This window comes from Pteronotus mesoamericanus, unplaced genomic scaffold (assembly GCF_021234165.1).
Source record: "Pteronotus mesoamericanus isolate MK-2021 breed Mesoamerican mustached bat unplaced genomic scaffold, CSHL_Meso_final scaffold_705, whole genome shotgun sequence".
In the NCBI taxonomy this organism is placed as follows: domain Eukaryota; kingdom Metazoa; phylum Chordata; class Mammalia; order Chiroptera; family Mormoopidae; genus Pteronotus; species Pteronotus mesoamericanus.
The window spans coordinates 5,338,243-5,352,811 of NW_026555326.1; the positions used below are offsets into that span (position 1 = coordinate 5,338,243).

Consider the following 14,569-nt stretch of genomic DNA (forward strand, 5'->3'; position numbering starts at 1 on the left):
GAGGCTTCCAATCTGGTTGGGTCAAAACAATAATGGCTGTTTTTTGTTTAATATTTACTATATGCCTTCACTGTGCTCAACCCTGTAAGCCCTTAGAAATTTATGGTTGACTGCAAAGGGTTTGGAGTCAGGCCCAAGTTCAAAGCTGTTCTGCTTGTGTTTGTGGGACCTGGGGCAAGTAATTTACCCTCTCTGAGCTTCAGTGTCTTCATCTGTACTAAAACCTGTTTCCTAGGATTGTTGGGAGACGTCAATGAGCACATACTAAATCCAAAAGTACTAGTCAATATTAAAGAGAGGGGGAGGGGGGTCAATGACTAGGCAATGTCAGCTCGTTGACCATAGGTGTAAATCAAGGGTGGCTACAGGAGCAGGCAGGTGGAAAGGACACTCAGTCACATCTTGAGGCTCAGGGAACTCGTGGAGGAAGCCTGGAAGAACGGGAGTTACAAAGTGGGCGAAGAAAGAACCATTTAGAGGGGAACCAATAAGCTAATCAGGGAAGCGAGCCTGATTCTTTTGGGAACTACAGACAGTTCCATTTGACTGGCGTTCAGAGGACTGAGGGCGGCCACGTGTTTGTGACAAAGCAGAGCCATAGTGCAGCTCCACCCAGGGTTGACTTCAAAGCCAGGAACCATTGGACCCTTGGACACATCCCCCACAGGATGTGTGAGAGTATTATGTAGCATATACTGAATGCTGAGCATTATCCATCTCAGTAATCAGCCCCCTTTTTTTTTCAGCTTTATTGAGGTATAACTGACATAAAATTATAAGATATTTAAAGTGTATAAGGTGATGATTTGATATACATTGTGAAAGAATTCCCCCACTGAGTTAATTAACACATTCATGAGTCTACACATTTATCCCCTCCCCGCCCCTTTTTTTTTGGTGAGAACATTTAAGAAATTGGTGATTTATAACAAACCTGGGCTCTAAGACTAGCTCTTCAAAGCAGCAATATATTATATAAGGCTATTAAGGCTTAATGGAAAGAGGACAATTGCATGCTAATTATTGTTTGTATGTTTTAATATATAGCATAGTATCTTTTTAAATATGAATGGCCTCATTTACAACTTCAAAAGTATCTCTAATAATCACAAAGTAGACCTCACCGTTCTGTGAGAGAGAAACCAAGGCCCAGAGTAGTTAAATGTCTTGCCCAAGGTCCTATATTCACACCCAGGCTTCTCTCAGCCATGGCGCCTGAAGCTGGGTGAAACAGCTGGCCAGGGTGCCCCGGGATGGAAAATACAAGCACGTTCCTAAAATAATCAGAAATATGGTACCTTTTGTTGTCTTAGTCTTTCATGAGGCACCTTGCATTACTGCAAAATGTTAATTGTCTACTAACATAGACAGTATCTTCCAATGGACATTTACAAACATGCCTCCCCCATGCCAGCCTATCTCTGCTGATATTTTTGCAACATAATTACAGGCAACACTGCTAACCAACCCTGAGATCAGCCAGCTGACAATCTCCTCAAGTTTGCTGTTTTCGTCAGCTAAAAGTCAGAAGCTGAATAAAGTACAGTATAGTACTGTTTACTGCATGATACTGTATTTTATTACATTAACTAAATATAAGCTCCAAGGAAAATCTCTGGCTTGGAAAATTTTTTAAATTTTTCTAAAAACCCTAAAACTTGAAAACAAATTGCAAAAAAAAAAAAAAGTGAGAAAAGTTTGTTCAGTCAGAAAAGAATTTTTAAACAATTTCAAAGACTTTATGGCTATATTCATGTTTAGTTCATCATGGATAACTACTACTCTCTAGCTATTGGTGATATTTTTTCAATGAAAAATAATTCCAAATAAGTGCCAAATAAGTTTAAATGTTGTGTTATATTCAGTGTGTGGCATAAATTCCTTATTTTGAACATATTGGAACAAATTCCTTATTTTGATCATTACAGAAATTATTTTCTCTTAGCTCCTATCACATAAATGTTGAACAAGTAGACAGAGAACATCGCTTTAAGGGAGCTCCAAGCTGTGGCCTGTCTGGGACACCCACGTTTATCTGTCCTTGAGTGCCACAGACTGTCACATGAGTTTCAAGTACATTACCTAAGTTGTTGAGTATCTCAAAAATTGTTCAGAAATGAAGCATTTGATATATAAGAGTTAGAAATCTATGGAAAGGTAAACTAAAGTTTTCAGAGAATGAATGACCTATCCCAGGTGTCAAACATGAAATACTAAGATCCCCTGATTGCCAGGCCCGACACCAAACCATTCTTGCGTACAGGCTCGCAAAGGGCGGGGGGGATGTCACCATTACCTGAGGTACTTGGGGGAACCACTCCCGAAGCAGGGGCACAGCTACTGATCTTTCTCCCTTGGAACTGCCATGCTATGGAGGACATAACCATGCGTCACGTAGCGCCCACACTTCTATGTTCTCTGTCTCTTGCTTTGCTTAGGATCTAGGTTATCTTCTTTTCTGTATCATGGTCAAAGCTGGCAGCCTGAATCCTCTGGGACACCCCAGGGCCTTGCAAGAATTCTCCTACTCCAACCAGACACGACTGCCAGGCTGCCTTCTACAATGAAGGCAGATTCTTATTTTTTTTACCTCAGTAAATAAGAATCCAGCTGATGTCCACGTTCGGAATGAGGAAATTCTTAGAAAACACACTGAGGATGCTATACTCGTGTTCTCAGACGTCTCCCTGGTGTCTCCTTGCAGCTAAATTTTAAAAATAATAACAAAATTCCCTGGCTGGTGTGGCTCAGTAGACTGATTCCCAGTCAGGGCACGTGCCTGGGTTGTGGGCCAGGTCCCTGGTTGGGTGCATTCCAGGGACAACCAATTGATCTTTCTCTCTCTCTCTCTCTCTCTCTCTAAATCTCTCCCTTCCCCTCTCTCTAAAATAAATAAAATTTAAAAATAAGTAAAAATTTAAGTAATAACAATCAAACACAAGCTTTAGAGGTAGACAGACATAGATTTGAATCCCAGCTGTCTGAACTAGCGACCATAATGAGCCTCTTCTGATCCTCAATTGTCCCATCTGCAAAATGGAACAATAATGCCTTCTCAATGGAGCTGCTGGACATGCAGAATATTCAATAAATAGAAGTTTTTATTATTATTATATAATGTTTATTCACTTGGTGGTGGTACCAAAATGAGAAGAGAAATACTCAGAATATACAATTTGGGATGATAGGAAGGAACTAGTGAATGAACAAGTAAATAGACCTGGACCTACCTTGCATTTTATTAATCGGTGACAAGGTTGCAGCTGAAGGTGGAGAAAGCTGTGCAGTGAGGAAGGCCAGCCGGCTTCATGGATAGGTCTCCCTTGGGTGGATGCACTGTGACTCTGAACCAGCCTCATCCCCAGGGCTCAGAAACTCAGTCCCACCCAGAAATCATCTCAGGGAGGCTGACTTGGACCCACAGGCTCACAGAGGACTGCGCATAGGACCAGATGGTAAGTGGGCCCAACAGACATATGGCAGCCTGACCAGCACATTCACTTCCTGGAAGCAAGCTACACAGGAAGGCAGATGATCAGAAGGTACCTGGAGTGTTTGGAATCCTAACTGAGAAGTTAGTTCTATAAGTTGAAAATAGAATGGCATCAGGCCCTGTTAGTCGGCTGCATGAGTCTCCATGTTCCCCCACGAGACTCTGGACCCTGCCAAACAGAGCCCAGAGGTGTGGTCAGTATTTTCTCAGCAGGTCTTGTCTTTGCTGCTGACCAGCTTCCCTTCAGATCAATACATTCCTTCTTTAGAAATGTTTCTTCTTTCAGTCAGTCCAGTCTCCTGCCTGGGCAGCTCTCATTACATGTTGATTTAGAGTTTAACTCTGAGAAGGCTGAGGAAGACGATGGTATTTCCAAGTTCTTGGGGGATGAGGATGTTGGGGTTAAATAAGACAGCCTATCAATGCAATAATCTCTGCCGTTCTCACCTATTACAAAGTTCAAAAGACACAGGAAATCAGAACAGAATCATCTGTGTTGAAAGGGAACCCCTTCCTTTTACAGATGTGACTTTCCCAGTGCCACATTGACAGTGGGACCACACAGTATTTTATACCAAATTTCCCCTCTAGCGTCCACCCTTTTAATATCTTCTTTCCCTCATCCTTATATGGGGTGGAAAGGAGGCTTATCCATGGAAGGAGGCAGATATGGCAACAAGAGCAGTAAAAACTAGAGTTTGAGGTTTCTCCTAGATAGTCACAGGCTCAGAGCTGGCCACCGACTCTTGGGCAGGAGCCCGCCAAGGAGTGATCCGCAAGCCGCTCTGTGAGCCCGCCAGCCTGTCTCTGTAGAACGTTTCCTAGGACACCTTGCTACTGACACTTGCGGCTGAATGCTTAGCTGGGCCACAAGCATCTCACCAAACTGTCCCCACTGCCCCCTCTGCCCCAAGCACTCACCAGAAAGTTGAGATTTTTTCAATGAGCCCGGAGGGTGGGCTGGCAGCTACAGCCCACAGCCTCACCCTTCTCTGGGTGCACCCTGCCCCATGCTACCAGGCCACTTGCTGTGTTGCTTCAGCCTCCATTTCATGTCACAAAGCACCTCTCTGCTCTGTGAGCAGACAGTGCTGGAGGCTCTGGGGATCATATAAGCTCGTTCTCCCCTATTTGAAGTCAAATGCCCGAGTTCTTAGTAGATTGCTTGTGCTGGGTCACTTCTTTAGTAAGTATTTATTGAATTTATACTTCGATATGAGCATCACCAACTGCCACCATCAATTAGTGACATAAATTATATACCCCATCCTCTACAAAAGGCTCTTTCCAGAATCTCATTTTGAGAAAACAATCAGATAATCCATAATGTGGGACTTTCTTCAAGACAACTAGCCTGTACCCATCTATAGCTGCATATCTGCACTGTCCATATAGTAGCCACTAGCCGCATGTGGCAATTGAGCACTTGAAATGTGGCCATCATGACTGATGAGCTTATTTTTGAATTTACTTAATTTTAATTAATTTAAATAACCACACATAGCTACTGGACACAGCAGAGTTCTAGATTTAAAAAGACTGAAAAATAAAACAACCAAATGTAATGCATGAACTGTGTTTTCTGGATGGGTGTGAAAAAAAATACTTTGGGGGCTATAGATAGATGTAAATGTAGACTGTTTATGATATTATTGAGCTAATGTTAATTTTCTTAGATGTGATAATGGTACTTTTAGTTTTGTAGGAGCATTACATAATTAGGAGCCATTGCTGAAGAATTTGGTGTGATACATTTTCAGATTGTTTAACACTCACACAGAGACGAAGCAGACATGGCAAAGTGTTAGTCTTTGGAAATCCAGCTGAAGGACATATTGATATGCATTGTGCTCTTCTTTTAATTTTTCTATGGGTTTGAAATTTTTCAAAATAAAGAATGAGAAGTGAAAAGGAGAGAGGCAGACACCTATAGGAAATGTGACAGGAGCAGAGTAAGGCTGACCACTTCTGCCAGCTTCCAATAAACTGTGTTCCAAATGTGTACTTGCAAATCAGTCATTTGGCACTCTCAGTGCGCTTTCCCTCTCTTTTATTAAACTCTTTCTGGGAAACTGCAACTTACTATCGAAGAAATACACCCCCATCCCCACCAAAGGAATGATGTGACTTGAGGGGACACTAGAAACTTGCTAATCTTCCCTCTTAAATATTTTCACTCCTCTCCTTTCTGATTTGGGGAACTTCAAGTAGCTCCTCTCACAGACACTGGGCCAAAATTTTGTTTGAAATATGTGTTTCCTTTGTAATGTGCTAGTTGCTTATAAGTTAAATAATTATAAACTATTATATAGTCCACATAGTTAAATGATCATAATTCAAACAGGTTGTAAATACTACAGGTAATAAATCAGGGCAGGTAATGAATCAGGGCTACAGTAATAAAGGAACTGTTTATAAATAAGTTCATACTTAGGTCAGGCCTTACAGTAGCATTTTTCAAAGTGGAATCTGGTCTAGGAATCACCTGAGTACTTGATAAAAAGGCAGATTCCCCTGGGTCCTACCCCAGCCCTACAGAATCAGAATGTCTATATTTCATCAGTGCCCTTAAGAACTTCAACTGTGGTAAGATACTGGTGAAGAAACGAAGCCTGAAGGGTATTCTGACAGGTGAAGTACCGTGGGCAAAGATACCAAGTCAAAAATGAAATTGGTCTTTTAAAGAGTATAGAGAATCTCACCTTGCTGGTGGGGGTGGCGGAGTTTCTGTTTGAGATAAGGTGAAATAGAGCTGGTTAGGCAGCGTGGTGCCTGTGCATGGAAAGCTTTGGACACCAGCTCAGGAAGGTTGGCCATTTGGGGGATAGTTGGTAGACAGTGAAGGAACAAAGGTGTTTTAGGGAAATCATCCTGGCCAGTTGTGTAGGATGAATTGAAGGCAGAAGAAATTAGAATCAGGGAGACCAAAAAGCAGGTTATTGAAGACGATCCAGGTGTGAGATAACGAAAGCCTGAACTAGCAAAGTGGCTCTGGATATGAAGCAGAAAGAATGGGTGGGAGAATTGTTTTTGAAGAAAGAATTAGTAGGATGTGGTGACTGACTTTATTAAAGGGAGGGGGCTGTAAAGGCATGTGTATAAAAAGGAAATATTAATAACTCTCAGTTTTCTTTCTACAATAGCAAAAAAAAAACCCCCTCATAACATGATTTAAAAATTGGCTAAAGATTTAACAGACTTCTCCAAAGAAGACATACAAATAGCCAACAAGTATACGGAAAAAACATTTAACATCAGCAATCACCAAGGAAATACAAATCAAAACCACAATGCGATATCACTTCATACCTGTCAGGATGGCTATTGAGAAAAACCAAAGACAACAAGTGTTGGTGAGGCTTTGGAGAAATTGGAACCCTTGTACACTGTTGATGGGAACGTAAAATGGTATCACCACTATGGTAAACAGGACGGAGATTCCTCAAAAAATTGAAGATAGAACTACCTTATGATCCAGCAGTCCCACTCCTGGGTATTGATCCAAGAAAATTGAAATCAGATCTTGAAGAACTAGAACTCCCAAATTAGCACTATTTTCAATGGCCAATATAGGAAAACAGCCTAAATGTCCATCAACGGATGGATGAAGAGAAGTGGTATATGCATACATGGACTATTATTCAGTCTTTAAAAAGAAAAAAATTATACAATAAGCCACAACATGGATGACATTTATGGACATTATGCTACGTGAAACAACCAAGTCACAGAAAGACAACTACTGCATGATTCCACTTAGACAAGTTGTCTAAAATAGTCAAATTTATAGAATCAAATAATGGAATAGTGGTTGTTAAGAGCCGTGGGAGAGAGAAATGGGGAGTTACTAATCAAGGGACATAAGTTTCAGTTAAGCAAAATGAATGAATTCTAGAGACCTTTTGTGAAGCCTTGTACCTATGTTGCAAACTTTATAATTTGCTAAAAGTGTAGATCTCATGTTAACTGTTCTTCCTACAATAAAATAAATCTTAAAAAAAAAAAAAGCTTGAGGTCTGAAACCTGACTGGAGGGAAGCAATAATGAAGACAGTGACAGAAATAGGGAAACCGAGAGAAGGAGCTGTTTTTGTAGTGATGTAGTAAGAGAGAGGCTGTGGCAGGACTTCCAAGTGGATGTACCTTTATGGCAGTTGAACATCATTGATTGGCAATAAATATATAAATAAAGTCAAGACTCAGAGAGACATTTGAGGCCAATGGCAATTTACTAAATAAAGAGTTTAAAGGACAATTAGTACAGGAACCTAAGGAAATATTCACTTACAAGATGATGGGATGGGAAGAAATCATGACGGTAAAAAGGTGATTATCAGAAAAATAGAGGGCAAACAAGAAAGAAGTGTCACAGAAGCCATGTGAGAAACAAATTTCAAGGCGTGGTCAACTAAATCAAAGCCAATGGGAAATGAGAAAAGACAGCTGGAAAGAGGTCTGAGTTGTCATGGAATGTGAGTAGCCCAGCCTGACCTCTCCTACCTGGATAACAAACATTTTGGGCTAAATAAGTTGTGAACCATGCTGATGTTTTTTCCTCACAGAACGTTTGAGTGGTAGCCTCTCCATCAGGAAATCTGGGCAGGGCTATTTTCCCATGCCCCTGCTGCTTTCTCTTCCATTCCTGAGAAATGCATATGCAATGAGGCTTATTCTGCTTGCCAGGAGGCTCCTTATCCCCTTAACTCTTACCTAAAGGACAGGTAGGTCAAAAAAGTTACAGGTTGAAAAATTACAATTATTTGTAAAAATATAGTTTAACTAATTATTATTCATGAACAACAGAAGCAACAAATGGAAGAGGACTTTCCTCTTACTCCAAAAATTTCTAGCTCAAATGGTATACGAGTAACGCAGCTAGACTAAGAATTGTGGAAATGAAAATGAGGAACTGTCTCTTGTTTTCTGTCTATCTTTACTGCTGTGGCTAGTATAATTATTATTAACATTTAGCAATGTTAATAACTAACATTAACAGCATGAGTTTTCGTAAAGGTCAATCTCTCGATCAAGTGTCCCTGAACTTGACTGATGCGATATTAGCGTCATGGGGGAAATGTAAGAGTTGGCATTTATCATGTTCACAAGATCCTGGGTTTGTCTACGTAACTGAAAGAATAGGAAACGTACTTCATTTGGTTCATGAGGGATGAGGCATGAGTTTATATTAGGGGACTAATTCAGGGAATAATTTTTAATCTTAGCTCCATAAAACCTTTAAATATGAGAAACCTATCTGTGGAAGGCGACATAATGTCAAATGAACCTCTCTTAAGAATCTCTTCTCTTCCAGAATTATTTAAAAATAAGACTCCGAAAAGTGGAAGGAGTTCGAAAGCCTCGAAACTTTGTGTAAATTTTAAAAAACAAAAAATACTGCATAAACTACACTTCCCAGGGGGCCCTCGCGGACAGTCCCCGCACTTAACTGTTATCTTCAGCGCGAGGTAAACTGGGAAATGTAGTTCTCTGAGCAACCCTACACGTGACGCGTGCGGAGTAGGCTAGAGGGACGGCGCCTGCTGGGTCCGGTGAGTGAAGGCGTGAGCGGCTCCTTCCTTCGAGATTGGTTTGTTCAGTGGAGGGAGGGTCCCCATCTTCTGGCCAAACCCGGGAAATAAACTGGCCAGATTCAGTCGCTCGCCGGGGCCGATCCGGGGAAATCCCGGCGGGTAATACACCTCCAAGCCCCATTCCTTTTCTCCGCAAGTCGGGCCGGGACGGGGAGAAGGTGCAAGCAGCTGCGGGGCTCGGAGCTCTCGCCCTGCGCCCCATGCCCCCGTGCCCCACCCAGGCTGCGGCCGCGCGGGGAGGAAGCGCGTAAAGGTTGAGTGCCAAGTTTCCCTTTTTGCTTTCTCGTCAGAGCAGCCCCAACAGGCGGTGGGCGGAATGCCGAACTTCATTTTGAAGGGGGTCAGGAGCCAAAGGGGTTAAAACAGCGACTCCCCCACTTCCCGCCTCCCTCAGACGTCCACCTAGCTAGCCATGGGCAGCCGCGACCACCTGTTCAAAGTGCTGGTGGTGGGGGACGCCGCGGTGGGCAAGACGTCCCTGGTGCAAAGATATTCACAGGACAGCTTCAGCAAACACTACAAGTCCACGGTGGGAGGTGAGACGTCGCGGCGGGGAGGGGGGTGGACAAGAAGCCCGGAGCGCGGACCCGAGCTGTGGACTCCAGTCGGGTGGTAGCTGGGGATCTGCTGTCGTTGGGTCCTTCCTCGGGTCAGGAATTAGGTGCCTGGGATCCTAGAGAGAATAATTGCTGTTTTTTGATTTGCTTGCCTTTTTCGGGTTTCCTCAGGTTTTTGGCCAGGAAGGGACAGAGTGGAGGTGTGGAGATGAGACGTGGGGAAGGGAGGAGGAGAAAATGAGCAATTGCTGCGTTCCGCGAGGGAGCTCTGACCCCGGGTCTCTTCCTGCGTGCAGCATCCCCAAGGAGCCCTGAGCAGGTCTCGGGCCAGCAGAGGCAGCTGAGGCCCCGCGGAGGGCCTGGCGAGATGCCAGCCGGGGCTGCTGTCCCGCGTCTCACGGGAGTTCCGGGCAGCTGCAGAGGGGCAGGAAGGCATTTGACCTGGCCTAGCTCTGTTTGGGGGATGTCTGATGTCTGCCTGGAGAAGTCCGTAGGCCACACAGTCAGATGCTTGTCAGGACTGCTGAGCTGTGTGTTTATTGTCCCTTGATTGTTTAAACAAAAAGGCAACGTAGGAATTCTTCAAGAATGTAAAATACACCACTTCTCTGACCTGTCTTCCCAACTTTCTTCTCTCAAACTGGTTTAGAGAGGAAGAGAACACCTTAAGAGTTTTATTTCTTCACAGATGTGGTCTTTGGACTGTTTTTTTTTCAGAAGTTGTCAATGCCTTTTTGTCAATTAGAAAGTGCTTAGCTGGGCAGAGCTGGTGAAGGAGGAGAGTAATAAACATTTCTCTCCATTAAAAGAATTTTTTTAAGAAGAAAAAAACCTTGCACCAATGTAAATTTTGAAAATGTGTGTTGGTATTCATCACAAAATTTTAACAAGTTAACGAGTGCAATTAAAACATCCTCCTTAAGAACATCCAGCAAAATTAAAGGTTTAAAGTTTCAATCCACTCTGCCTCCCCCACCTCCTAAATAATAGGAGGGTCCCTGTTTCATGGACTTGGTTTAAAAGTGTCCCAATAATTAACTTTTAGCATTTGCTCTTTAGTTTTCCTTTAGTAAAAAATGTAAGTGACTCTGCCTAATTTTTTTTCAGTGTTTATTCTAAGCTCTCCCCAGCTTTTATTTCTGTCACAGATATGGAAAAGTGTATTTCCAAACCTCACAAATTATCCTATTTCTCCCCTTATCAAAAAGCTCTTTCCCTGGCTTGCTCGTCGAGCCTTAACTCATGGGTCTCAGCATCTGCATGTGTTGCAATGTATTCCAGCACAACTTTTTAATTTTATTTTTCTTTACCCAAGGACAATTTTCATTGCTTTTAGAGACAGAAGAAGGCAAAGGGGGCGGGGGGAGGGGACATTGATGAGGGACACAGACATTGATCCATTTTCTTCTCACACCATCCCCAACCGGGAATCAAACCCATGAGCTTTTAGTCTACAGGACAACACTCCAACCAAACGAGCCAGCACAACTCTTAAGCATCGTCTATACACTGTCTCCTCTCTGGGAATCCTCTAGGACCTTTGCACTTGATCCCATTCCTGCCCAAGATAATTCCTACAGACTAGTGGAGGATGTAGAATTCCCCCAAGGGTATGTTTGTATCATAATACAATTGGATTAGAAGCCAAGAATGAAATTGAATGTGGCAGAGGCAAAAGTCACCGCTTACCTCATTTCCCCTTTCTACCCCATTCATCATCCCTTCCCTGAAAAAAAACCCCTAAATCTCCCAGATTACAAGGATGTCCAACCTTTTGACATCTCCAGGCCACACTGGAAGAAGAGTTGTCTTGGGTCACACATTAAATACACAAACACTAACGAAAACTGATGAGCCAAAAAAGGTTTTAAGTAAATTTACGATTTTGTGTTGGACCCCATTCATAGCCATCTTGGGCCGCAGGTTGGGACACTGCTGACTATGATTAGAAATTGTTTTCATAATTACCCCTACTCTCCTAGCTCCAGCCTTGGAGACAAGTAGTATCAAATAAATTGGTCTGACAAGAGAGTAAAAGCAAAAAACTCCCTTCTGAAGATGAGTATAAATGAGCCGTCCTATACTTAATATGTGAGTATGGGCTTAGCTCATTGTGGGCTTAAACATTAAATGAATAAACAAATAGGAGTTGTGTGTCCCTAGTGTTGTAACTGCTTATTTGAGCTGCAGTTTTCCATAAGTTGCTTAAAGGGAAATTTTATTCACTATATTATACTTATGTTTTCAGTGGATTTCGCTCTGAAGGTTCTCCAGTGGTCTGACTCAGAGATGGTGAGGCTCCAGCTGTGGGATATTGCAGGTAGGCTGGGAAGACTGTATAGGAACAAAGGGAGAAACTTCGGTTGAACCAGCCAGCTCCCAGAGAAAAAAAATGGGGCAGTAAAACCAGAAGTTTTTCCCTAAAGTTGGCATGATTGAGCTGCTCTGAGGATGCACGAGCTGAATAGACATAGAACCTTTGTAGATGTTTTCTGCAGATGTCTTGCCCCGAATAAGTAAATAAATGTAAAGCAGCCTCTTTGTAGGTGGAGGGGCTGGCAGGGTGGCAGATCGTCCAGGCTGTGGGTGGATGCTCCTGCATCAGGGGAAGGGTGCTTTTTCCAGGTTTTCTGCTGACCTTGTTGAGAAACAAGTTACCCAGAGAACAGAGACAATAATAATGGCTAACCCTTATGCGGCAAGCACTTTTCTAAACATTTTAGGTTCACTGACTCATTAACCCTTCAGCGACCCTATGATAAAGCTACTTCTGTCCCCACTTTACAGATGGGAAATAATTAGCTTGGCCTGTCCAAAGTCACACATATAGTAAATGACAGAGCAAGGGTTTGGACTTGGACCATGTGGGTACAGCATCTGGACTCAAGCACTATGCACACTGCCTTCTCTCCCACAGTGAAGGCAGAAAGGGCAGGCTGTTAGAAGGGGCTCTGGGACTGGGTCTCGGGATCACCTCCTAGAGAACTTTCCTCTCCCCCCAGGACAGGAGCGCTTCACATCCATGACACGACTGTACTACCGGGATGCTTCTGCCTGTGTCATTATGTTTGATGTTACCAATGCCACAACCTTCAGCAACAGCCAGAAGTGGAAACAGGATCTGGACAGCAAGCTCACCCTGCCCAATGGAGAGCCTGTGCCCTGCCTGCTCTTGGCCAACAAGGTACATGGTCAACCTAGGAAAAGGGCCCCTGGCCGCAATCTTGGGTGGGAGAGCCAGCTATCTAAAATGGTCTTCAGTTCTGGGCTTTCATTTTCCCATCACGAGTTGGCAAAATCATTTCTACCTCCCTTCATGGGATGTTGAGACTTTCTTTGGGAAGAATGTTGAATGTAGATTTTAGATGCTGCGGTTCTTAGCCATTGGTGGAAAGGTTTTAAATTCACAGGTATCTGAGCTGTGTTCCTATTCCTAGGAAGGTTATGGTGTGGCCTTTTATTTACTCTCTTTGCCAGTGTGATCTGTCCCCTTGGGCAGTGAGCCGAGACCAGGTCGATCGATTCAGTAAGGAGAATGGTTTCATAGGATGGACAGAAACATCAGTCAAGGAGAACAAAAATGTTAATGAGGCCATGAGGTGAGTAGCTCATGGGCACACAGATGTGCCCATCTTCCACTGCAGCCTGCTGGACCCTCTTTTCTTATTTCTGAGCAAATAAGAGCAGACTGGAATGCCAGCTTCTGAAAGTCAGGGATGCTGTCCTCTCTCCTGCAATAACTGGGGACAAACTTCCTGGCTTTCCTGAATGGCATCTGGTGCTAAGACAGACAATGTTTGCTGTTTCTTCCTTTCCTCAAGCCAGCTTTTCTAACTTATTTTTTATTTCTTTTTCAGAGTCCTAATCGAAAAGATGATGAGCAATTTCAGAGAAGATATGTCTTCGTCCACCCAAGGGAACTACATCAACCTACAAACCAAGCCCTCCTCCAGCTGGGGCTGCTGCTAGTTGTGTTCTGCTTGCTTTCCCTCCCAGTTCTAATCCCTACCCTTAGGTTGCCCACCCAGCAATTTTACTAAGTATCTTTGAACTATCTCGTGCTGACTCTCCAATAAGGAGGGGCATCATCACCAAGAAAAGACACCTGGGACCAATGTGCATTTCTGCATCACCTAGAACTTGGTTCTTACTTGCTGCTGGCTCACGTGGCCCACATAGTGCCTTTTGTATAAGATCATCTCATTACTCAACTTATGATCTCAGATTTTATGGGAAGGATTAGAAATCAGTATCTGTGCGTTAAGGATCTTAAGGATTGTAATTCTCAGCTGCTTTTGAGCTTATTTTTCCATCTCATGTATGTTGAGATATCAATCTGATATGACTTCAGACTGAGAGGAAAACAAAATCAAAGGTCATTTCCCAAATTCCTTATAGGTCAGATTCTTTCTGTCTTGGAATTTGAATTTACTGTAAATACCTGATTCGGAGACACAGAAGGGGTGGAGCTGGATATGTTTGGGTTTTGGGCTACTAGAGGTGACCCAGAAGTCACTGTATTTTTGAAGCTTCTAAAGTTGTAATTAGCCTTCTCTTGACTTGGCTTCAAGAATAGCCACACTTATCCTGGCCAGGTGGCTCAGTTGGTTGGAGAATTGTCCTGTGCACCAAAAAAAAAAAAAAGAAAGAAAGAAAACAAAACAAAAAAAGGTTTTAAGTTCAATCGCCAGGCAGGGCACATACCTACAATGCAGGTTTGAGCTCTAGTCATACACATGGGAGGCAACCAATTAATGTTTCTCAAAGTCAATAAACATATCCTCAGGAGAGGATTAAAAAAAAAGAAGAATACTAAAGCTTTTAAACTATCTTGTATGATGAGAGTGTTTCTTTCCACAAAGAAATTATTTCTCGCTCAGGGTGTTCTAACCGTCTCCCTACCAGTAGAGTAGGGGCGGGGATTGCAGG

At 43.0% G+C, this 14,569-nt stretch overlaps 1 protein-coding gene across 3 annotated transcripts; it reads left to right on the forward strand.

Annotated features, from left to right (window-relative positions):
• The first annotated feature begins 8,981 nt into the window (after nucleotides 1–8,981).
• On the forward strand, nucleotides 8,982–14,082 carry RAB29 (RAB29, member RAS oncogene family). 3 transcript variants are annotated; one of them, XM_054563046.1, is made up of 6 exons: nucleotides 8,982–9,041; nucleotides 9,379–9,619; nucleotides 11,889–11,960; nucleotides 12,643–12,824; nucleotides 13,118–13,239; nucleotides 13,498–14,082. In XM_054563046.1, the coding sequence occupies exons 2-6, from the start codon at nucleotides 9,496–9,498 to the stop codon at nucleotides 13,607–13,609; spliced, it is 612 nt and encodes a 203-aa protein (XP_054419021.1). In that variant the 5' UTR covers nucleotides 8,982–9,041; nucleotides 9,379–9,495; the 3' UTR covers nucleotides 13,610–14,082. The 3 variants fall into 3 exon arrangements, with proteins under 3 accessions (XP_054419021.1, XP_054419023.1, XP_054419022.1); XM_054563047.1 differs by having other exon boundaries at nucleotides 9,012–9,041; nucleotides 9,374–9,619; XM_054563048.1 differs by lacking the exon at nucleotides 9,379–9,619 and having other exon boundaries at nucleotides 8,994–9,041.
• Nucleotides 14,083–14,569: the final 487 nt, after the last annotated feature.

What these genes read in the sequence shown, in the direction of transcription:
- RAB29 (XM_054563046.1), top strand. Translation starts at nt 9,496, where the DNA reads ATGGGCAGCCGCGACCACCTGTTCAAAGTGCTGGTGGTGGGGGACGCC. An exon ending in CCAGCTGTGGGATATTGCAG is followed by an intron (nt 11,961 to 12,642) that starts GTAGGCTGGGAA and finishes CTCTCCCCCCAG; the next exon opens with GACAGGAGCGCTTCACATCC. An exon ending in GCCTGCTCTTGGCCAACAAG is followed by an intron (nt 12,825 to 13,117) that starts GTACATGGTCAA and finishes TCTCTTTGCCAG; the next exon opens with TGTGATCTGTCCCCTTGGGC.